Consider the following 25,179-nt stretch of genomic DNA (forward strand, 5'->3'; position numbering starts at 1 on the left):
TATATATATAAATCTTCCTGTACAGAAATTTCTTGCATGGTTGCCGTGTTTTAGAATAAATTATTGCTGTTATAGAACTGCTGCTAGAAAAGTCAGATAGTCTGCTATTTCTTTGAGTTGTAATGGCCACAGTGGGGCCAAAAGCCATAAAAATTTGCAGCTGTGTTATACAGTAAGTAAACTGAGGTAAGTGCTCTTCAATAATTTTTTTTGTAAGATACCTACACTACAAAAGCCCAGTGTTGAGAATATATAATGATTCAACAGTTCAGTATTCAGAAAGTTTGCAAAGAGCACAAGTAATCATGCCTAAGTATCTTTAATTCAAGTGTTTTGTAGTTATTTAGTCTGGCTACCTGATCATTTAATCTGTTACTCCTCCTTTCCATAATGCCAGGAGTTCTGGCTAACTAATACACATATAAGTACTTACTTGGGCCTACATCTTTCTTTTATCCTAATTGTTTAGTGTCATATATTTTATTTATTGCACATCATGAAGAAAAAATAACAGTTATTGAGATATGTGAGTCCCACCTGACATGAATAAACAACAGGTGAGGGCAGAATGATGCCAGCACTAACCAAGTACAGGTACCTGTATAGTCATGCAAAAAAGGCAAGAATTGAGTCTTACAGGAAAATCAAGCATGCATACTACTTGTGTAAGAAATTCATAGAGTTAATTATTGTATTTCCAGTGTTTTGTGATAAAAATATGAATTTCCTTAAAATAGTACCTAAAAGTGATAGCTTATTTTATGAACTACAAAAATGAACCCTTGGTTCAGTGGAGAGATTTTTTGCTTTTTGGCTTTGTTTAAATGACATGCTTTTTAGAGTTTTGAAGGGTAAAGGAAGGATTTTTTAATGGTTGTGCTACAATCATAGTGTTCTATTTAAAGACTGGTAGATATGTACTATTACTTACACATATCACTTATGCAAGGAGGGATAGGATGCAGGAGTGTAGAAGAGCACACAGGTAGGGAGAAACAAAATCAAGAGACACCCATTCTTACGTGCACCCTATGAAGAAGTGAAGGAATGAGACAAGAACAGCCATGGAAGGAGGGTAACACAACTTTCCTCATAAAATCGTTGTTCCTATTGCATTTTCTTTAATAATAGTGTTTCCAGTGAGACGGTCTTCAAGATCTGCAGGTCCTGAGTGTAAATGGAGAATTAAATTCCTCAGGCTGTTAGCCATATTTGTCAAATACCTTTTTTACTTCCTGCACAATTCTTTCCTATTCCCCTTTGTAGATTTTCCTGCTCATGCAGTTTAGCTGTAATATATAGCTTGTGTATTTATCCTTAATTGTCAGGTTAGAAACCTGATGTAAACACTGCCCTCTTTTTGGAAGAGGGATTCTCTCAGCTTTGTTAGTCTGGTATGCCACCCAAAGATCTCAAGTTCCTCTGCAGTGAAATACTGAGGAATGGGGGTTTTTTTGTCTTTTCTTTTTTTTTCATTCATCACAGTTCTGTGCAAATTAGGTGATGACTAAGAGTAGGTGTCTAGGGTTACATGAAGACAGCTAACACAGAGATCACCACAGAAGCAATAAGGAGCACAACAGGTGAGACACATAAATGATGATGTTACTGAACTGACAATTTTCTGCCCTCTTATTTATCCATACTCACGTTTGATCCTCAGCATTATTTAACTAAATTGATTTAATTTCATATCAAAAGCATTTCCTGCTTCTTACAGTAAAAAAAAAACAAAACAACAAACAAACTGAATTACTGATGAGAAAAGAAAGAATATATCATTGCAACTAAAATTATTAAAAATCTTTCCACTGACTACATTGAAAGTAAAATTAAGGGTTCATATCAATTTTTTGAAGTATCTATGACAGAAGATATCCTTCCCAGTGACTGTAAGGATGAAAAGATTTAGAAGCTTTTGTTTCCCTATAGGCTGTGACCAGGGTAGAAATGTTAAGCCTGAGTCATACATTATTCAAGCAAAGCCTTTATTATTAGCTGACTCTTTAACTGCTTTCAAGAGACTGAGCAAATGATCTGAAATTCAAGAAAGGCTTCATGAATTGCTCACAATACAACAGAATTACTGGTAATCTTTTTCTAGGTGAAAAGAGATCTGTGTAGTTCCTTCTGCCAAATCTGCAAGAGCTTGTCTTTATGCTGATGAAAAGAACATTACAGTCTCTGCTTCTGTTCTCAAGCTGAGAAAAAGAACCTTTACTATTATTTCATCTAGTGCTGTTACTGTTTCCATTGAAACACCTTTCACATCCCTGAAGAATGCGTCTCTCCAGCGTGTCACCAAGGGTCAGGTCAGGGTTCCACCATGACACTTAAAGATAATGAAACAATCCACTAATACCCTGTTTCATGAGTAATGCCTTGTGATATCAGTGGCACATAAGATGGTTTACCTGAAACCTTTTTAGTGAAAAAGTAATATGTGAGATATTGGTAACATTATGTTGTGTTATGGACTTCTTGTGATGGGAAAAATAATGAAGTTTATATGATTGAACAATGAAAACTGTACTACTATATGAATCACCTTAAAATAACAGCATAAGCTGCAGTTAAGGACAAGAAAAATTTGAAAGTTAAACCTACAGGGTGATACAGAATATAAAATATGTAATCTGTGAAGTAGGCTTAGTCTGCTATTCCACAAGCAATTGAGTAATCTCAGCATAACAGCTTGTAACCAACAGAAAGGTTTTGGTCTCTTTCTCTCTGTCTCCCCTCCCTTATAATGCCTTCACTTCTTCATTTCCACTGCTTTTGGAAAAGGAGAATATGATCATGCTTCTCTGGAACTTTCTCCTGGACATGTAGGGTTTTTGATGACCTCACATAAACAACTTCATCAGAAAACATCACATTTTATTTTTCCTTTTGTTGGGATAATCTATCATTTCAATGGCTAAAGTGGATTACAGAAGGATTTGACAAAGTATAAGTTAGTAAGCAGCAAAGAAGGGACATAGGAGATTCTTTCATGGAGGCTAAATTTGTTATGGTCATGTCATGCACTCTTTAGGATTCATTTAGGTAACTAAATGGGCTTCCTATCGGATTTGAAGAGCATTAAAACATAAACAAGTATCCTCTGTAACATTAGCAGCATCTAGTTTGAGACACATAGCTAAGAATAACTTTTTTTCTTTCTTTTTTTTCAAGGAAATAATTTACCAGAATGTAACTATTTAGATAACTTACCCAAAAAATGTTGTCTTATGATTCAGGAAGTTCTATATTTTAAAGAACAAGTTTATCTCCCTGATAGCAGGGATATGCATTTGTGATGTGGAAGAACAGTATACCATTGTCTGCAGTTTTGGCCTCTAGCGTCCCAGAAAAATGGCCTGAATGACCATGGCTCTATTAGCTGTTCTTCATATACTTTGTCAAACCTTACAGAAACTACTCAGATTTGTACTGATGTCAAAACTTTTCCAATTGCAACAATTGTGAAATGAAAAAACATTTCCTATGCAACTTTTTGTACTACTGGTTTAAATGTTGACAGTATCTGGGATGCACTCCAGTGTGAATTTCCTTCTGTATTTGGTGCCAGAATTGTTCTTGCCACTACAGATAAGAAATGCTGTCAGGTAGTCCAAAGGAGATTTGCAGGTTTACCAAAATAATCTTGTAATGGTTAACTTTCTTGAATGCTCCATTATCATGATCCAGTCCTTTATCCCATTCTCTTCCTCACAATAGCCTTGAAGATCTGTCATGAAGCACCTCCCTTCAATTTCAACACTATATTTAATTTTCATACAGGGAGCATGAATTAGGTAGGTGTCAACACAGAAATTCAGAATGTAATGCATTTGGGCTGTGGGTGGTGGCAGCTTTATATTGCTGTTAAATCATAAAATTCAGAATTTCATTTTTGTCTTTGGTCTTCCTTCAGTATTGCTGTAGTACTTGGAGACAAGGATTGCAGTGTTCTTTAGTGTCAGACTTTTGAAGTTGTTTCCAGAGTGTGTGTTGTAGTTTCCTCACTTATTTTGTTCTGTTTTGTCTTCTGGTTGTTATTTTGTGTTCCATGAGAGCCACTGGAATTTAATTGAACCCTTTAAAATTGGTAAGAGTAACATATGGCAGCACTGATTTCTACCTTGGCGTGGTCTGCTCTGCTTCTGAACAGTTCTTACTCAGAGTTTGCATCTAAGCAGTCTTTTTCTCCATTTGTATTGTGCAAAGTCAAGTTCAAAGCATCAATTAGATAATTTGAGTATCTGTATTAATCAATAAATAATAGGCATACATGTTTTGTTTAAATATTTTAAAGGAAAAGAACCTTGTGGCCCACCCAAGACCTTAGATGCTAAAGTGGAGGAGAGTTCTGAAGTACCTATTTTAGAAGACACATCATTATCACCAACAGATATTCAACAGCATCTATGGCAGGTTTCCACAGATATTGAAAACACTGAAGGGTATGTGTAGTACTTCATTCCTAAACAAACAAATTTCTTTCCAGGATTTATTTATCTATTTTTTTTAATTTGACAGCCAGTGTTGCTACTATGAAAATTATAAGTAAATTAAATAACCTGTTAACTTCTCTGGTACATTTAACAGAATTTTTGGTTTTGTGAAATATTCCTGAAATATGCCAGACTCCAGTTACGCATTTCAAAATTAAAACCACAGAATCTAATTAATTTCAGTTAGTTTCACCCATAGTTTTAAATTTGGAAGTTTTAGGAGGGGAACGGGAATGTTGTAGCGGTATTATCTTACTCTTTTAACTATGCAGTTGAAAGACAAAAATGAGATCCTTTACTACAGAATAATCCTGATGGCCAACATTTCTTTGTGTTCTATTTTGAGGCTTTGTATACTAAGTTGCAGCTGAGATTTGAATTGTTAACAAGCTCATTTGCATAAAGCCAAGTTCTGTTCTACTGGGCCATAGTGTGGAGAATAAACAGTGCAATTTTTTACTAATCATTCTGCTGCATTTCTGAGAACCATTTTATCTGTAGAAGAATGAAGCAAGACCATATTGGATTTAAATCCTGGAAGCATTAAGACTTTGCCAGCCTTTAGTTCTGCCATCTATGTGCTAAATGGGAACTCTTTGGAAATTTCTGGCCTCTTTCAAAATGTATCAAAATGTGATTTGCTTTTGGAGATGATGTGTTGTTATCATATTTTCCATCATCTGCCTTCCAGAAAATCTAATGCCAGAGTCCTTCCAAGGCAGGTGAGAATGATAGCTCTGTTCCTAAAATTTTCATTTAATGTGCAGTGTTAAGTATCAAGGATTAGTTGCATATGTTGTAATTTTCTTCTGAACAGTGAAACACATTCATGGCACAAGCTACAAAATGCTGATAAGGGGTATGAAGATGATATTACTACTAGCTAATATTAATTTTAAGACATATTGTGTATTTTGCCTCAAGGGTCACATTGCACCCCCAGAGGCTTTTAATGTTAAATACTCAAGTCCCAGAATAGGTCATAAATTTGAACTGGGAAGTTAGTATCACACTTTCATAAAAGTGCTCCCCTATTAATTTCATTGCTCTTTCTTTTGGTATGCATCTTCTGAGACATGTATGTAAACCAAATGCTTGCTCAGTAGATTTTTGTATTTATTGCTCCATTATTTTTGCATATAAACTGTGAGCCATACCCTGTGCAGTCTCCAATTGTTGTTCCATTGTATCTTTTTAAACTGTTGTATCCACAGAGATATGAGAGAAATGAAAAACCTTTTAAGTAAACTCAGGGAGACTATGCCTTTACCATTGAAAAATCAAGGTAAGTTTTGAATTTTCTTTATTTATTAAAATTAAGATAATTTAAGGGTTTTCGTTCCTTTACATACAAAAAAATAATAAAAATCTAGAGTCCTTTTATGGAAAGTACAAAAAGAAAAATCTAGGCAAAGTCTCTTCCCTGCTGATTCAGTGGAGCCAGAATCTAGTACATGATCTTTGGCCTCTTGAGTTTCACATGAGATATTCTGGAATTTATAGGTACAGTATCTGTAGATAAAATAATAGACTTTTCCTGGTGATGCAAAGGCAGGAGCAGAACTACTCTATAAGGCTTGTAGCTTCTGTGACCTGACATTGACTTTCTGTAGAAAAGCTACTTGCCCTGCGTCTGCCACCAGGCTGCTTTTCCCACAGACAGCTATCAGGTACCCCATAGAAATGCACAGGTGGGCAGGGTCTCCATCCTATGCATGTATTTAGCAATGGGCGTTCATTTTGTTGGCATGTTAAATACTCCACATCTACAGGCACACTCTGTTTGTGAGAACAGCATTAAGGTAATAATTTTTGATTTCTTCTTGATAATGGGTGTTCCTTAAATGTGGTGCAGTCTTTGCACAGTGATAGCTGATGAAATGTACTGAATGTGTCCTAGATCTTATCCCTAGTAACTAAGCAGCCTGGCATTCATCATAATACGCTAAGAGATGAATATAGAATGATTCTATTCATTATTCAAGTAAGATTTCATGGTAGGAGAGCTTGATTGAAAACTATGTTGAAAAGTAAAAGGGAATCACTAGTGATACAGATGTGTACCATTGTAAAGACTGGAAGAGTGATGAAAGGTCCAGGCTTAGTCTAGAAGAAAAGAGTGTGCTGGAAATAAGGAAGGGAAAGACAAACTGGGGACATATAATGCATAGAGATACTTGAATTTAGAAGAGAGATAAAGGCATACAGAGTTCTTCTTTGTTGCCTGGTGTCAACACTGCCCTTCAACAAGGACCAGAAGATCACTGCCCCTGTGCAGCAGGATAGGAAGCATCCTAGGGTTTTAAAACTCAGAGATGTCTCCCAGGATCAGGTAATCATTATCATTATTATGGAGATCCTGTTAATTAGCATTGTAAGACTCTCAAATGCAAAATTCAGGTTATTATTTTCTCTGTGCTCTATGGGATCTACCACGGAAAGGGTTGTCAAGCATAGGAATGAATGCCAGGGAGGTGGTGAGATGTTCAGGAAAGGGCAGTACCTGGCACTTAATGCCGTGTTCTGGAGATGTGGTGATGATCAGTTAGGGGTTGGACACAATCTTAGACACATAAATGATTCTGTGATCGTGTAGGTGCTGCTAGGACACATAAATGATAAAATCTCTTTTCTGTGCGTATGTGTACATGCTTGTGTTAAAATATGGGGTTTTTCATCACAGATGATAGCAGCCTCCTAAACTTAACTCCCTATCCGCTGGTAAGAAGACGGAAGCGAAGATTCTTTGGATTGTGTTGTCTTGTCTCAAGTTAGAAGATTAGGCACAGAAGCACCATGGAAATCATGACTTTGATTAAACCCCTATTATTTGACCACTGAAAAGATGAAAGTATAAAGTATATTTTCTACACTAGGCTATTCATTTTTGTCTTCTGCTCCATCCCCCTTTCCAAGTAAGAATTTTAATACTTTCAAATTATGGTGGTCAAAAAATGGCTGTGGAATAGATCTAGCATATTTAAAACTTTTTAAAGTATGTTTTGCATGCTTACTTTCAATCACTCAAAGAAGACACATGAATTATGATTCATATATAATTTTAGAGGTTTTTTTTTAATTGTTTGAGCTGCAGCTAAAAGTTTGTGTGTAGTACAGTACTCTTACTAGTATCATATTAAAATCATACTCTAACAGTCTTCAAGCATAGCAGAACATTTGATTATTCTCTCACAGTCTTTAAGCATAGGAAACTATTTAAGAGCAAAACTATTACAGTTCTAAGACATTCAAACAATACTGTAACAGAATTTGTACAAAATCTCCAGTTGCTTTTTTTGTGCTCTCATTCATATTTAGTCTTCCACTGTATCTCAAGTTCAAAGCTTTATGGAAAAATATCTTAATTTATGATAAAAAAATCATATATGAAAATAGATAGGACTTGTAAATACAGAGAAATCATAATATCTATAAACTGTACAATGCTTAGAAGCAACAAATTTCCTTTTCAGGCAATGGTATATCTACAAGCTTTTGAAAAAAATAAATAATTTATTAAAAGAAGGCCTATTAAAATAAACAATGTAAAACACAATGCCAACTCATTTTGTTGCCAGTAGAATTCAAAGCATGATGTCTGCATATCAAGTATTGATCTTATAAGGCATGCCAAAATTATCTCAGACTGTAAGATACTAAACGTTTTACATTGTTAATAAAGTTTTTTATTTAAATTAAATGTTGTCTTGTTTCTAGTTGTATTGCCAGACTATGTATTTTTTTCTAATTTTGTTGACAGAGTACTACAAAAATTTGTTATAATATTTCCATTTCAACAAGAATATTTACAAAGAGAGATTAAAAAATATGCATGACTAAATTCTTTAAATAGCACCAAGAAAGGTAACTTCAATGTGTTTGAAGATTTCAGGTCATGAACTATTCTTAGGCATATATACTCCAAAGCATCTGAAATTGAGAGATTCCTACACACACAAACTTTGTGAGAGCAAACAACATTTTTAAGAAGAATGGAATCGAAGTCCGCAGCACAATGTTTTTCCGAGTTAATTCCTTAAAGTTTTCTGCACATTTCTCATCGACCTTGCACTCACTAATCAGAGCTCTTGTCCTTAACATTCAGCATTGGCATGTCTTCATGAGAAGTCTCAAAGCAATAGACTCACTCTCTGATTCCATCCCCACAGATATGCTAGATTTTGCAACTGCTAGAACCTTGGAAAAACAGCTCCTGGTGTCTAATAACTATCGAAAATACTGTCTGCAAAACTGATCAGTAGTTACAATTAACCAATTAATTTTTTTCAGCATAAGTGAAAAAGAAAGACATTAATGCCAAAAAAAGTATGAATTGAAGACTGAATGTACAGTGATGCTATAAGAAAGGGGGAAAGAAAATTTCATACAAGATTTCTTTAGAAATCCTGTTTTTTGGTACACACAGAGAATCAGATGGGCAGATAAAGCAGTGACCTTGTCTTATTCATTACCTGCCCATATATCATCACAAGGAATTTCATATGCCAAGTGACATGACAGCTCATATCTCTGTGTTTTAACCACATGTATTGCAATGGAATATTACTGAGACAAATGCATAAACATCTTAATTTTACCAAACTCTTGACATCAGTCATGTCACAGTGAGTTCCCTAACTTCAGTGAGAAGTATCACATTCTGTGATAGACTTGAACATGTTGTCTTCAAAGCCCTTTGAGACTGCAGTGTATGAAAATGTACAATGATGTGCATCCTTGTACCTTTTGTTATTCTGGAAATTTTGGCAGTGTTTCTTCTTCCTCAGCTAAAGACTGCTAAAAGGGCAGTCTTTGTTCGTTTTGAAGCCTTTCTATAATTCTAAGCAATCTAGCATCTTACCTGAAGCCTTTTGTATTGCTACTAATCCTAATTGCAGACATGCTGTAATTCCCAAGCTCTATGGCCACTTAAGGAATATTGGTGCTCAAGGGTGAACGGAAGTTCTCCTAAGAGACAGTGACATGAAACAAGTCCTGGTAAGTATCTGAATTGGTGTCAAGGGATAAAAATTGGTTTACTTAGGAATGTAGTGGATTATCTTTTACTACTTCAAAAGGAAATAAAACTTTTTAAGCCCCATAACATGATGTCAGTAAAAGAAAGATAAAAGTTAATGATATTACTACATTTTAGTTTAATGGAACACAGCAGTGTAGGATCAAAGTTTAAAAGCTCCCTCAACAAAATGACATACAAATTATTTAGAGATTATTTAGAACTATTTACTTTCCAAGTACTTTGAAATACTTCACTTTAAACTCCTAAATGTGTGGAAACTAGCAATTCAGGGACAATACTGAGGGAGAATGCTTTCTAAATACTTCTTGGAGTTTGAACATTTTAGTTGAAAGTGCTGTGAGTTAAAGGCACCATAATTACTTTGCAGGGTAGGAAGCAAGTAAAAATTCCTCTTCCCACCAAATATGTCATTTCACCAACTCTTTTTTTTTTTTTACTAAAACTTTGTGCAGCTCCAGCTTTTCAAATTCTTTGTAGCCAGCTTCCACTGGTAGCACATTATTTTCACAGATATTTCATGTGGAAAAGATACCATTTTTTTAATGTGAAAAAAAAATATTTCATGTGTCATAAATTACCAATCTAAGAAATCAAATATCTATGTACACTGTAAGGTCTGCATTTTTCAGAGCAAAATCAAACTACAAGCTTACAGCAGTAGACAGCACGCTAACACATGCGGCAGGTTGCATGTTAATTTAACCAAAATGAGAACTTGCCTTGCAAAATCAGCATTTTAATTTACATACTAGGTCCACGTATATCCAATACAACTCAGAAAATCTGTGTCAGAGAATGGGAGAAATACAATAACCAACTTCTATCCCATCTGAGGAATGAATATATGCAGTGGTGCATTAAATGCCTATTGGTCTCATACCCGTGTAATGGTGAAATTCCTTATTACTTCTGTAAGAGATACCATACCTACTGTCCAGCTTCATGGACAAGAGGCAAGACAAGCTAAAGATACATCTTCTGCTTGTACTTAGTCATAAGTTACTCCAGTCAATGAGGAGACTTGTAGCAGTATTTTGGGAAGTTTGTGGTCCTGTTTAATTCTAGGACCTTGAAGGCACTGACTGACTTGCAGGAAAAGGCACAATCAACCTTCAGCACAAGCTTTTCTAATCCAAAAAGAACTGAGCTGGGCTAAATATAGGTTGGCAGGACATATTTTCTAGGGATCATGGTGTGGCAAAAGCTGTAATAATGACTTTTGACTGTTCTACAGCTAAATAATTCATCTCAAATCCAAAGCTGTTTTCCCTTAGATTCTGTTTTCTTGTAGCAGTTTTACAAAAGTAGCCCCAGGCATGTTTGAAGAGGTATACCTTTATTCTTTAATTGGTGGTTGTACCCTCTAATGTAGTGTTTGGTTTTTTTCAACTTATGCTGTTCCCAGCGTATGCATAATCTGCTGTCCAGATCTAGCCTCATGTTGCCAGTTTTAGACATTTTCCACCCTGAACTCACTTGGCTTTGAACTTCCAGTCTCCATCTCACTAGTACTTTGAGCCTTTACCTTATTTTGTGTCATCTGTAAAATTTCTTGGAGTGGTATTTCTCTCACTTCCATTTTTTAAAAATGTATTAAGTACCAGTAGTAATGGGAATTCTAGTGTCCAAGAAAGCCCCTGTTTCTTTTTGTCCAGTCCATTGCTGTCTAATGCAATGAGTCATTTGACCCATTATATGTACTCAGGTCCCTCTTCCAGAAGTTATTTCTAGCTCTTCTGGGACTGCAGTTCTTTGACAAAAACAAAGTTTCTACCAATTTTCAGCCTAAATCTACTCCTGGACAATTAATAACATATACAATGTGTTTCTCCCAGGTCAACTTTATTCTTTGTTAAAATTCTCTGATGGTCAAATTTCTGCCATGATATTTTATAAACTATTATGCTAGATTAAAGCCTCAGGAAAATACACAGTACAGACAAATAAGGATTAATCATTCCTTCACAGTACACTTTCTCAGTGGGACCAATATTTAGCTTACACAGAAAACTAAACCATATCTTGAGTACATCTTGCTGAAGTTTAAATGAACACTACAAACAGCCTTTTTCAGATTTCTCTCCTTTATTGCTAGTATTTGAACTATAATGTTGCTTTTCTAGATAAACCTGTTCTTCTGGTCTTCTTTGTCAAATAATTTTTCCTTTTTCCCCCTCCTTATCTCTTTGGTTTCTTTATTCTTGTACCTCTTGTATTCTGCTACCACCACCTCATTTCGTGTTTTTACCTAAATTCATCTTCATAGACTGTTATACTAGAATTTCTTGTGAGTAGTATAAATGTACTGGCATTTTTACTACAGAAGCATTTTTGACATAGTTTTCTCTATTTACCCTTATTATTACTTTCTGTGATTTGCATCTTAGAATTTCTGTTAATGCCTTTCTCAGGTACTATTGCCATGGGGCAGAGGCATTGTAGTAAGAGGCACCAAGTGTGTCTTTGCCCAAGAGAGTCTGTGATGTGTGGTAATTCTCACAAGGTAAGATAAGTTGGCTGCCTAAGACATGGCAATGCCAGTAAAACCTTTTAGCATCTTCAACACTGGCTCTACTGTGGAGACTTCAGAGCACAACTCAATCATCAGTTCAGTGAAAAAGTTGGGCATGTGTGCCATTCTGTTTTGCATACACAGAGACTGTGTCCTTTTTTGACTGGGGAGAGATGACGTGAGGAGTTGCAAAAGATGATCTTCTAAAAATACATCCCAGGAGTTCCTAGAACTGATTGTTACATGAAACAGATAACAAGCACCATGTCAGATTCATTACTCATGATTCTTTTCAGAAGGGCCTGCAGCTATGACATTCTTTCCTGCTGTCAACTACAAAAGCACTGAGTAAATGCAGAGTTCAATATGCATTATCTCAGCAGCTTAAAGAACAAGCCTGTAGATGTTATTAGTCCATTCCAAGTTCACAGCTAGATGCTGCAATTTTTTCTATCCATAATTGCATTATTGCAATTCTGAGCTATGATTCTTCAGTATGACTTATTTTTGAAAGGAAAAAGAAGCCAAAACCTTACCGTTATAAAGCTGCATAATAATACTGCATCACAAAGAATTTATTTTTTCTTTTTGTTCTACGACTTAAGTACCTATGGCTAAGACTTTTTGTTTGTCCGTCATTTATGCCCCCTTGCAGAGTGCACAAGAACCAACACATACCATTGAAAAGAATACAACAGAGGAACTGCAGGAAATATTCAGGAAGGAGTCCTGAAAACAACACAAGTTGACGCTACCAAATGACTAAATCTTTAAAGTAATATTCCTACAAATTTCAATGGTAGTAGAGCTTGTAGTGGTAACACCGTTGCCTTTTTGCCCAACCTGGAAATTAAACTTGAGATTTTAGTAAGGAGGTAAAATAAAAGGCGACCTTTATTTGAAGGCCTTCAGAAGCAGTTATGGAAAGATACCCACAAAAGCCCACCCCACAGGGGTGAGTACGTTTTTATACGTTTTAGGAAATTAGCATAACTGATAAAAAGCACTAATTAGGACAAGTGGTGACACAATTCCCCCCAGGTCAAGCCCCTTCTCTGGAGCCCCCCTTCAGCATTAGTTTTACTTTTTCCATGAGAATATCTCCAAGAGTTGTTCTCAGCCTTGGTTCACAGCAAGAACCAAGATAGTACCTTGTACCTATTGGGGCTTGGAGCTCTGGAATTTATCTTTCTGCTTAGGGAAAGGCCATGGAGAACTGCAGGGAAAACTAGCTACTAACACAATAGGTGACAGTGTCACAAATATATGTGTAAAGAATACAGAGAACATATAAAAGGAAAAAAAAAGGCAAAACCCAAATGGCATGAACACAGGAAACGAATATTAAATTACAATCAGTGATGTACACACCGCTGTCCTCACACCGCAAAATTATGCTAGTAGCAGGTAAAAGTTTTCAGAAGTTTATGAAGATGGCAAGTATATTGTTAAAATGCCTCTAAAGACCATGAAAACTACTAAGCGTGGAAGTGTAGTTTTGGCAGAATTTAAAGAGAAAAATATTCTTGAATTGTTCAATGGTGCTCATCTGATATGTATTAAAAACAGGGTAATACCTGTTAAACAAAATTATTTGTGTTCAAAGGAGCTTTCAATTATTCTAGGTACATTGAAGAAATGTATGTGCTCTAAACTGTGAAAGAGAGGGAAGGGTTTTCCTTGGAGTCTCACAAGTTGCAGAGAATGCTGAAGCTGTAGCTTTTGTGCTGTGAATGGTATTTCCTTTGGCTATTTGCAAAACAAGAGCTTCCTTCAGTTTCAATTCAGTTGTTCCAGGCCTCGGTGCATTTTACAGCACAGTTTGTTTCCCAGTTTAGCAGCTCAGTTGCCAGTGTGCACATTTTTTTTCCACTACCTGGGAAAGATGACTGAAGGAAACACCAAGTATCTGCTTTTGTTTCCTGTGCCTATTGCCGAAGACTGATTTGCATTTTTCAGAGTCTATTGTAAGGCAGGTTGTTGACTCTTCACTACTCTATGCATTTGCCAGGCCCATGCCACATACTACTCACATGCTTTGTTCTTGTCCTTCTTTCTGGAAATAGGCATTTCATTTTGTATCTGAGATAAGCTGACAGGGAATGGCACTCTTTATACTGGCATCACCTTTGTATTGCAAGAGCTTTGGAGGCTGCAGAGTAGCAGGGATGCAGTCACTACTATTTGGGGCCTGTAGAACAGCAGGAGTTATGCCAGGGTTAGCTTTCAAAAGTCTGATTCATGCAAAGTGAAGATAATAACAACTGACGTGAATGAAGAAACAGTTTATCACCAGAAGTCTTGTTGTGACATCCGAACCTTTACATCTATGTCGAAGATGAAATGGCCATAACATTTTGTAAAAGAACAAAACCCAAGGAAAAAGGACTTTAAAAATTGATAGCTTTTGCTTGCTTCTGTTTATTTTCAGCTTGGTTATAGTGATCCTGCCAAAATAATGTGTAATTATGTCTCACAGTCTGTGACTAAATCAATTTTAGAAGATAATTTTGAAGGATTAATCTTTTATAGCTTCTCATTGCTTATTCTTCTCCTCTCAAGACCTGAACACTGATTCATATTTGCACTTACTGATTAATGTATATAAACAGAGACTGTTGTGTAAAACATATATTTATTTAAAGGGTAATAGAAAATCTTACTTGAATTTACAAATTTGATGTAACCATTCTGACATTAAGCGTATTTCAGTTAATATCTTTCTAAACAAAAGCTTGTGAACTGAAATTTACCGCATCCTACTGTAAAGGATTTCAAACACAATCACAACTGAATTAAGAACAAGGTGAAGAAGTAGTTGCATGGTTTAGTATTAATAAACCTGAAATAGAAAAGCAGTTTTTTTTCAAATAATGGTCCATCTAATGATCTGATGCACTGACATATGCTAATAGATTTCTCAAAATAAATTTCTCAAAAAAAAAATATCCCATTTTTAAACAGCATTGCAAAGCATAAATAAACTTGCTATGAAAGGAAAATCATCTTCTCTGCAGAAGCAAAAGCAAAAATAGACATGTCAGTCACTACTCGAACTGTCTGAACTGTTAGAAGATGAACTTTTTTCCTTTCGTCTCTTCTTTTTCTCCTTTTTATGATGCTTTCCTTTCTTTGATTTATGCTTTTTCCCCTTTTCCTTTTCTTTTTTGTGTGATTTTTGTTTTTTTGACTTTGGCTCATCTTCTTCTGCTGAACTTGATGAGGAAGATCTAGTAAAAAAAATGCAGATCAGTATGTAATTAAAGAAGGAAAATTACACAATAATAATTTAAGGTGTCAGAATGTTTGTAATGTCACAAATTGAATCTGGTGTAGAATTTGTACAGTAGCATCCACTGGAAAGCTTATGATATCTGAGTCTGCATGTTTAACTTAAATGATTACTTTTCTAATACAACTTTCATGCCACAAAAGCAGTATGTTTATAATACAGATAAAAAAATAATGGAATAGGCAAGTTGTGTGGGTTTTTAGTTTTTAAGAAAAGAAAGACCAAGAGTACAGTCCATCAAAAAATAAAGTATGACAACAAGGGAGAGCTTCTGTTTTTTAAATATCACATGATCAGTAACAATGCTAATTAATGCCTTCAGATATATGTCTCTGATGATGCAAGAATCTGAGAGAAATTGTTATGAAAAATTTTTATGTACTTGCAGCTCATACTATGGGTCTCTAACCAGCAATGATGAGTGATTACATACAAAAATAAACTATGAGGACAATAAGTCATTAAATATTCATGAATGCTAAAGAGGGGAGTTTTATGCTATTGTTTACTTAATTAACTATTACTTGAATGTAAAGAAAATTGTTATAGATAACTATGTAGTTGTTGGCTTTTGCTATTATATATGGGCTTTTGCAAATTACTTTGATATAGTACAGTTTGTAATCTCTTTTTAACTGCTTTTTATATAGTATAATTTGTGTAGCCTTTTATGGGCAATACCCTAATCCCTGTGTACATTGTATATTTTAGTGTGACAGATATATATTATAGTTTAAGCTTTCACAAAATATTAAAATAGAGGCTATGTGCTGTATATTATAACATTGACTTTTGCAGAAGTAATTGTAGTTGTGAAATAGTAATTAATGCCTTTATTATTTTAACTAATTGACAATGGTGAAATAGCTAATATTAATTGAAAATACTTGTAAAAATGGCCAAAACATCTGTATGATAAGATAACATTGAAAAGAACCAGGCAAATAACACTGGAAGAGCAAGAAGAAATCTACCACCGACCCTTTGACTATTAGTAGCTGTCAAACCACAGACCAGGGGGCCTTGTGAGAAAATAAAATACAAGACTCTCTAAGTCACATCTGCATTGTGGGACTAGTGGAATAGGCAATACTCTAAGAAGATGTGGCCAGGAGTAGAACTAAGCTAAATAATTCCTGGAGCATGTAAACTCAAAGGAACGTTTAATCTTCATGAATATGCCTTTGACCAATGCAATGAAAAAGTATGTAACAAAAGTTGTTATAGTTAACCACATGCATCTGGCTACGGCTGTGCACCCAGCGCTGTTACTTTTGCTTTATCCCTTATTAAATTTTAAAAAATTTTAAAGAGTAAGACTTGCTTATCACAAAACTGACAACCAGATTGACTCTTTTCTCTTCTACTTCTTCACAACTGTAAGGGCTGTCTTCAAAAGTGGAAGTTTAAGCTACACAATGTAAATAAGGAAAAAAAATATGCAAATACAACAAGTATTAAATCCTGTTTCTTTGTTTTGGAGTGACATCTTCTTGTGGTCTTCATATACATTTTACAGTTTATACCTTCCAGTGCAATTCCTGGCATATTGTCTTACCAATTATCTTAACGACGAAACATTAATTTCATCTATAGTCTCACTTTAAAAATGGAAAAAAACCTCAAAAAACCAAGTCAGTCCACAGGCCAGAACTCAGATCCACAATACATTGGGGTATTATGACATTTTCCTCTGAAACTGGAGTAATACTGTTTTTAGGCTTCTATGTTAACAGGTACACTAACACTCAACACCTGTTCAGTACTAGAGAAGTTTCCCTTTTGATAACAGCGAGTTACTCAGAGCACATGTGTGTGCCTGCACGTGTGCTTACACATGCATGTCTGCACACAAAGAACCCTACAGTCCCTGAATTTCAGAGAGCCTTCTCCGCGCTGGCTAGGCTGGGGACCAACCGCACAATCCTCCTGACTTGTTCTTTTCTCATCACAGCTTGCCTAGAGTTGGACAGTCAGGGGCAATTCTGCTTTCTCTGATCTGCAGATCTGCAGCTTGCTAGAGCTTTCAAGACTCCTATGATCCTGACTGCACAGCAGAAAGCCTGTAACTCCACCACTAATCTAAGAACATTTACCTTACCATTATTTTACCATTACCTTACCATTAGTCAGTTCTCACTGGAAAACAGAAAACTTTTCAAATGAAAGAAGTACTTGCAAATAATGTTGCATCAATTGAAGCAATATTTCCTGACAAAACACATGTATCAAAAATATTTCTAAAGCTGTGTTTTGAAATTAAAAACGTGTGTGAAGGTTACCTTTTCCTTGATCTTTTTAATTTTGTTTTCTCTTTGCTTTTTCTTTTTTGTTTCTTTTTTTCTTCCTCTTCATTTAGATCTATAGGTAGAAAGTTAAAGTTTAGAAAACACTTGTCTGAATTAAGATCAGCATTAAAAAATAGCTTCAATGGCAATGTCAAGTTACTACAAAATTCTTGTTAAAAGGCTTTCTTTTCCTTTCCCCAAATTTTGGTTTGTATAGCAATTTCAGAAATATATTGCAGTAGCAGCAGGACTTTTATACACAACTTACATTGCATTGACACTGATCTATGCACTAAGAATGAAGGAAGGCCTGTAAAATGTAGCAAAAAGACCTTTTCCTATACATTTATACCAGATTCAGGTTTTCATATCTGTTCTTTATCACAGAAAGGGTGAAAGTACTGGAATGGTCTGTCCAGGGAGGTGGTGCAGTCACCATCCCTGGATGTGCTAAAGATTGGATGTGGCTCTCAGTGCCATAGTTTAGCTGAGGTGTCAGGGCATGGGCTGGACTCAATGATCTTGAAGGTCTCTTCCAACCTAGTCATTCTGTGATTCTTCTGTATTTTAACAGTTTTGACATTTAACATACATGTCCAAGTCTGAAAACTAGAACAAATAAAATAATATTCTGTCAGGCATCCCTGAGTTACTTCCACACATCCCTACTTCATGCTTCACAAACAGCAATGCCATAAGTGAGACACATTTGAGTTAATTGTCAATGTACTGCCTACAGAAACCAGCAAAAGACTCTCCCCTCATCTGGTTGTGTCTGCCCCCTGCCCTATTGCTCTGCAGTGTGATATCATGACTTCACATTTCACTTACAAGCAATGTTTTTATGACATTGATGAAATTTCTGACTTTAGATTTTTATATACCAGTTCAAAAAGTACTTTGAACTCTCCAAAAGGCAAATCTACCACATAAATACACATTCAACTAACAGGAAAATACTGCCTTTACAATTTATCCTTAAAAAAGATAGCCAATTTTGAGTATTTCATTTTACTCCTATGACCCTTTCCATAAAGTCTGAATGCTGTTGTAGTTATTCCTTTGCTACAATAATCACAAATTATTGGTATGTATGTTATGGAATGGAACTTGAAATAATTTAGTATTAATAAAAGAGCAAACTACCTTTGGAGCAATGAAAAAACATCAATGATAATGAGCGAACAAGCAGTATTTTTTAAAGAAAATAGTGCAAAATCTTGAGATGAGAAAATGGCAAAATTCCACCTGGATAACTGACAGATACGCATATCCTTACAATATACACAGCAGCCACAATTTGTAAAAGAACATATAATAAAAACAGGAAGATTAGAAGATCAAGTAAACAGCTGTTTTTTCCTGCCGATATCCATCTTCAATAAGCTTAGTACTGAAAAAAACCCAACCTTTGCATTCAAAAGTACATAGTAAGTGGTAAGTATTTTTTCCAAAGAGACTTGTTCCAAGAATGTACCATTGCAGTACCAATTCAACAATCTTGATAAACAGCCCATCCATTTCTTTTAAAGTTTACAACTAACTATAGGGTTCTATCTGCCCCTTTTCCTTTCTAAATAGCATCTTCAGTAGGAACTAAACGTCAGCGCATACAAGAGCAAAAGAACAAAACATAATGAAAAACAGAAGGGCTGAGGAGAAGAATGTTCATTCATTTAAAACACGCTGAGGTGAAACTCCCCTTCTTTCTTAGGTGCACAATCTCTTTTAAGTCCAAATTCAAATGAACTCAAGTATCTGATAAACAATTCATCTATTCTTATTCTGACAAGGCGTTGATACTTAAGAGCTTCCAAATATAGAACAGTACTTCTCAAAATATGAATGACTGAATTCCAGTCTACTAGCTGTTTCAGTAAAAATCCTACTTAGAAACTGGAGAGAAATTCAGGTGTCATATTTCTCAGTAGTTAGAAAATGTTTAAACTACATGTCATAATCAAAAGATTAACTCAGAACACTCATGTTATTTTCTTCTAAGTAGCTTCTTTGTAAAAGATTAATTAATCTCTTGTATTTAGGAGCCCCTTTTGAGATATTCCAAACAGGTACATTAATAACTCTAGAAGGAAATAATAGTAATACTAAAAGAGTGTGTGTGTATCAAACCTCTGAAGTCTAAACACATAAAGTAAAAGACCTATTTTTAAATCACAGGCTAAAAGAACTAAAAGCAGTTATCAAAAAGGATAAAATGAGAGTTCCTGCACGTCAGAAGACTATTATCCAAAACCCACAAAAAACACCTTACTCTTTTTTTCACGCATGGCTTGTAATCTCTGCAGTTCCTCTTCCTCGCTGTCCTCACTGCTAGTGCTGCTAACGTCTAAAACAATATCTCTTTGAGGATCTACTCGGAGGAAGTTTCGACATTCAAACGTCAGATGACCAGCTGAACAAAATAAATATACAGAAAGAAAAATTACACTTTATCAAAAAAACATCAAAAACGTTGATTTTTGTATTACTCAGTTTTGAGAAGTGAAAGGAAAAAAGGCAGGCTGTGATCTGTGAAAGGGGCAAGAGAAAGCTCACTTTGAAAAACTCTCCAAGAATTTGACAGGTTGTACAAAGCACTGTTCAATAGTGCTTTACAGCCTCTCTCCTATTCTGCTAATTTGAAGATTTTTTCCAACTTTAGGTTCTATTTTTTAATGATCTTAGGTATTTCTTAAGAAATTACCTAAAAATACAGCATGAAATATTTCAAAAACTACAGTCAGTGTTGCATTGCTTAACTCCCTCTAGTGAAATTGTAGAATCATATTTGCCCATGAGACATAATCTTTAACAGCCAGTACTTAATACTGAATAAACTACTGCCTGACCAGTATTTTTAGTTTTCTAAGTTGCATCTTGATAATCATGACCAGCTAGAAACCTTGTGCTGAATACACCCATTGAAATAATTTTAAAAAGTGAAATTTAAATAAAAGGAAGATATGGTTTGGGAGACACATTAATTCAAGTAGTAATTGAAATAATCTCATGTTCTTAGTAAGGATGATAACAAACTACCTACACCTTCAAGACAGAGATTTTAGAAACATATAAACATGGATCATATGGTATGACTACAAATTTTCTTCTCCTTCAGAAACCTTCTGATACTTGCTGCATATGGAAAGAAAGCACTAAATCTGTATTTATATCCACTTTCTTTGAAAGAACAGATACACAAAGCAAGTAATTGACAAAATTTGTTGCAAAAGCCTGAAGAGAAAGAACGAAGAAATTTTTTTTCCCAATGTAACACTCATATAAAAAACCCAAACAGCTTAACTCACTGTGCTAAAAGTTCAAGACAATTCAGTACAAAACAGTGTCTGTTCATCCAACATTCTAAAAATAAGAGTCAGTGATTAAAAATTTGAAATCTTCACTAAGACCTGTCTCCATTAATCAGGAAAGTAGCCACAGACATTTACAATCAGTGTATAATCCAAAGCATGAGCTAAATGCCAACTGCAGAACCTGTAAGCAATAAAGGTAGCTGTTTCCTGAAATGTAAAATGCACACGATAGTATTCTCTTAGAATAAAAGTTTATACAGATTTTAAACTATTTTTTCTGGTGAATTAGATTGTACTTAACTTCAACTGAAATGCCTGCCTCTTTGCAGTCAGAATCAGAAGAAGCACAAGTGCACATCTCAGTATATATCAAAAAAGATGCTTTCATTTCAAAGTTTCTCAAGTAATTGCATTGAAATGTTGTACATATGAATATAATAGCATAATTTTTTTGCTGAGACACTCAAAGAGCATTGATAACTATGAGAAACCAGAGAACAAATATGAAATAAACAGAAGAATGAGAACATGGTAATTTAAACTGACAAATGCCTGGGGAACAAGGGAGAAGAATACTTCTTTCCTTTTTTCCCCTCTCCTCAAAAGGCAGTTCCAACCAACATCGTAAACTGAAGAAAACACTGTAACTTTATATTGCTTATTACGGACTTACGGTAGCCACACTTCTTGCATCCAGCTCTGATATTATCCTTATTTCCTCCTGAAAGAGAAAATTTCACCAATTATGTGTTGCTGAGGAGAACCTTCCAGTTTCTTTCAAATGTGGCTTGATAAATGTCAATACACAACCAGAAGTGATCACCCCTCACGAGTATTAAGTACACCAAGATCTCTTTAAAAAACTGCATTTCTAAGGCTACTTTTCTGTGCAGTAATCTACCAGAACACACTTGACTAATTTAAACTGCTAGAGATCATTTGGTCTTACAATATTTATTGCCAAATCCTAATTTGATTTATTGTGACCTTTCCACTTGTTTAGTTACAGTATGAACACAGTAATAGACATCTAGCATTCCAGTGATCTGTAGTACACAATATAAATTCTAGTAGTGCAAGGATGTTCACAGGTATTCACTGGAAACTCTGAAGTGATTTATATTTAAATAACAAGAATTGACTTAACAAGGCAATTAAAAATACCAAACCAAATCAAAAATCAATCCTTGAAAACAAAGAAGGAAATTAAAAAGTCAACAAATTGTTAAATTATTCTGAATTCAGACAACATGACCAAACACAAAAAACGCAAGAAAGCAAATCTGTAAGAAAGTGAAGACGGTAACAGTAAAGTTTGGATTCTAAACAGGGAGAAGGATCTGAATAATGCAAATTATAGGTATTGAAAGTGTGTGATTCTGCCATGTGAGACAACAGTTAAGTTAAATAGACACAGTAGGACACAATGCAAGAGAAGCACCAGGGATTTACCCCACCCCCCAACAGGTCAATCTTAATTTTTATAATTTAAGCCATTGGTAATAGAAGTGACAACTGAATTCCCAAAATCAAAGGATGCCATTCTATCTCCCAAGTGAACACAGCAGAAACACCCCAGCACGTTAAGCAGTCATATACTAGCAGAAACTGAGTACAACAGTCCTATTAATTTAAACTACGACTTACTGAAACAAGCACTGTCTTTAAAAAATTCTGCTCAAAATAACAGAAACCTTCAAACCCCAAGCTGAAAAAACTACCTTGGAAACTTGGACAGCTCAGGTGTATGCCTTAAAAGAGTGTTGGAAAGCCAAGCAACAAAGATCCATACATTCCATTATAATGGATTATTTTCTGCAGATCCCAAACCCTTAATATTACACATCCCCTTCAAGGTCAGCAGTGTTCAGGTCCCTGTTTTGTGACAGTCCCTTTGTTAGAAGGACACCCACGAGTGAGATATGGAGGTAGGGAACACAGAAGAAGAGTCACAAAATAAAAATCAAAAGCATACCAATGCCATGTCACATCAGAAAAACAATCAAACCAGCATTTGCTTGTTCACTACTCCTTGGGACTAGAAAACAAGATCACCCAAGCCACCTACTTTGTCCTAATTTTCTGAAATATTTCTGAGTTAACCCCAACCCCGTTGCATAGCTGACCCACAGGTAAAGAAAGATTTGGTATTCCAGCCAAGGGAGGTCAGTACAGTCAAGTGCACCCTACAGAAATCTGCAGTGTAAGTCAGGATCTCCAAAACAGACACCCAGCAGATAACAAGAATGCAAATATTGTCACCAAATATTCCCACGAAATTCCTAGGACTGACATTTTGTTATTGTTTTAGGCTTTAAATAATAATGTTAAAAGCAAGGGTTTGGACTAAATGAAATTTTAGCTGACTAAAAGCAAACTCATTGCAAGAAGCTTCCTTTCTCACTCCTTCTTCCCTCATCTTAATTCTCAAGACAATAAATGGCAAAAAACTAAGGACTTCATTCGTTCAGTGGAGCATAAGACTGAAAAGAAAACCTTTGGAAACCTTTGAATGCAAACACGTCTTCCTCAAAACTTCCTTCTAGAATGGGAACAAGCTTCTGAAGACCTTCGTTTCATCAGAGAAGCAGACCACCAAAGCTCAGGCCTGCTCACCTGCTCCCGAACCACTCACTCCCGGTTTTCCAGGGCAAGAAAACCCTACGGAGCAATGGCAATCGCGTTCAAATCGCGCAGGTGTTTCTGCCTGCCCTGACTCACAGGCACAACCTACTGGGACACAAGCACTAACCCAGAACGGCAGCGGAGGAGAAAAGCCCAGACAACCAGCTAACCTCAGAGGAGGCCATGAGAACGCAGCGCTGGGTCACACAGGAGCTCGGGGAGGGGCCCCGAAGCCACAAGAGGAACCCGCCCGCAGCGCTGCCCCTGCCCAACGCGGCCACGGCCCCATTCCCGGCCCCATTCCCATCCCCATCCCCATCCCCATCCCCATTCCCATCCCCATTCCCATCCCCATTCCCATCCCCATCTCCCAGCCGCTGCCCCCGGCAGCGCGGACTGGAGCAGTGCCCGCCGCCCTCCGCACGCTTCCCCGTGCCGCGCTCAGCTGCGCGCCGTCCCCGCGCAATTGCCCCACTTGTCCACCGCCCCGCCGCTCGTTCCCGTTCCCGTTCCCGTCCCCGTCCCCAAGCTGCCGGGCGGAGCCGGCCGGCACTGCCCCTGCCCCGGGCAGGCGCCCCTCACCCGGCAGCGCCATCCCGCCGCTCTCTCCCGACTGCACCGGCCCGCACGCTCAGCGACGCCTCTCCCCGCCGGAAGGCTTTGCCCGGCGCACTCCCGGACCGTACCACTCCCAGGGAAGGCAGGGGGCCTTAGCACCTCTAGGGCGGAAGCCACGGTGGAGGACCACAGATGTGTGGAGAAACCTTCGGGTCTTTCCCAAGACACTTTCTTTCTCAGTGAATCTCGGAGAGGCTCCGGCCGAGGACTCATTCCTTCATCCTTTCTTCCGGCTTGTGCAACTTCATCCCCCTCTTCTCCGAACTGCGTACGGGCGCCCAGGATGTCGGGCGGCTCGGGGCGGTAGGAAGTGTCGGAGGCGAAGGGGGTGCCGCGTCGGTCGCTGGGGAGGGCTCACCGGCCGGGCCGGTCTTTTCCTCACCATGAGCAACATCTACATCCAGGAGCCGCCCACCAACGGGAAGGTGAGGCTTGCGGGGTGAAATCCTGAAGAAGTTGTATGTTGTTGGGTTATGGGGGGACAGCGAGATGAACACATGGTGATTGGGGATGGCGAGGTCGTTGTTTCTGTGGCGGATTGGTTTGGTTAAAGTTACTTCTTTGATGCTGCTGGAGTCAAAGCATGAGGCGTGATGCATGATGTCTGGAGACATACAACAGAGCAGTCCTCGGAGACGTAAAATAGAGGAGTCCTCTATTCCACCTCGTTAATTTTGTTATGAACTCTCACTGAATGTAATGATGTTCCTTGTAAGAGTTATACCTTTGGGTATTTATGGGTTTTGGTTTTTTCCCATGTTGTTTCGTTATAAAAATGATAAAGGGTATCTTAAGTTTCTATAAAGCATCAGCTTTGTTATGTTATGAATGTTATGTTATGTATATTATTACAGCTATATTATACATTACATATATTATACATCTTTGTTGTACTTTATATTTATAATATTGATTCAGAGCTGTATCTCAAGTTAGTTAGAACTAACAGTAGCTACCTGACACGCTTAAATATATACCAGTCTTACAAAT

General features: G+C 36.7%; 3 protein-coding genes across 4 annotated transcripts in view; 2 read left to right on the forward strand and 1 right to left on the reverse strand.

Moving 5' to 3' along the window:
• The window catches only part of RGS7BP (regulator of G protein signaling 7 binding protein), a 34,088-nt gene extending 25,889 nt beyond the window's left edge, over nucleotides 1–8,199 (forward strand). Inside the window, exons 4-6 of one of the 2 annotated variants that reach the window (XM_063180055.1) lie at nucleotides 4,301–4,448; nucleotides 5,714–5,784; nucleotides 7,183–8,199. In XM_063180055.1, the coding sequence (XP_063036125.1) occupies nucleotides 4,301–4,448; nucleotides 5,714–5,784; nucleotides 7,183–7,274 (311 nt within the window). In that variant the 3' untranslated portion in view covers nucleotides 7,275–8,199. Of the gene's footprint in view, nucleotides 1–4,300; nucleotides 4,449–5,190; nucleotides 5,669–5,713; nucleotides 5,785–7,182 lie in introns of those variants that run through there. The other variant, XM_063180056.1, reaches the window with a different exon arrangement.
• A 6,469-nt stretch (nucleotides 8,200–14,668) lies between these two features.
• SREK1IP1 (SREK1 interacting protein 1) lies at nucleotides 14,669–24,464 on the reverse strand. The gene is given in 6 exon segments (XM_063180057.1): nucleotides 14,669–15,282; nucleotides 17,627–17,705; nucleotides 19,905–20,045; nucleotides 21,620–21,667; nucleotides 24,154–24,279; nucleotides 24,282–24,464. Coding segments are annotated over 6 exon segments (705 nt in total). The 5' UTR covers nucleotides 24,403–24,464; the 3' UTR covers nucleotides 14,669–15,092.
• The window catches only part of CWC27 (CWC27 spliceosome associated cyclophilin), a 95,180-nt gene continuing 94,455 nt past the window's right edge, over nucleotides 24,455–25,179 (forward strand). The window contains exon 1 of the mRNA XM_063180054.1: nucleotides 24,455–24,614. Within this exon, the coding sequence (XP_063036124.1) occupies nucleotides 24,573–24,614 (42 nt within the window). The 5' untranslated portion in view covers nucleotides 24,455–24,572. The remainder of the gene's footprint in view (nucleotides 24,615–25,179) is intronic.

Source organism: Melospiza melodia, chromosome Z (genome assembly GCF_035770615.1).
Source record: "Melospiza melodia melodia isolate bMelMel2 chromosome Z, bMelMel2.pri, whole genome shotgun sequence".
Taxonomy (NCBI): domain Eukaryota; kingdom Metazoa; phylum Chordata; class Aves; order Passeriformes; family Passerellidae; genus Melospiza; species Melospiza melodia.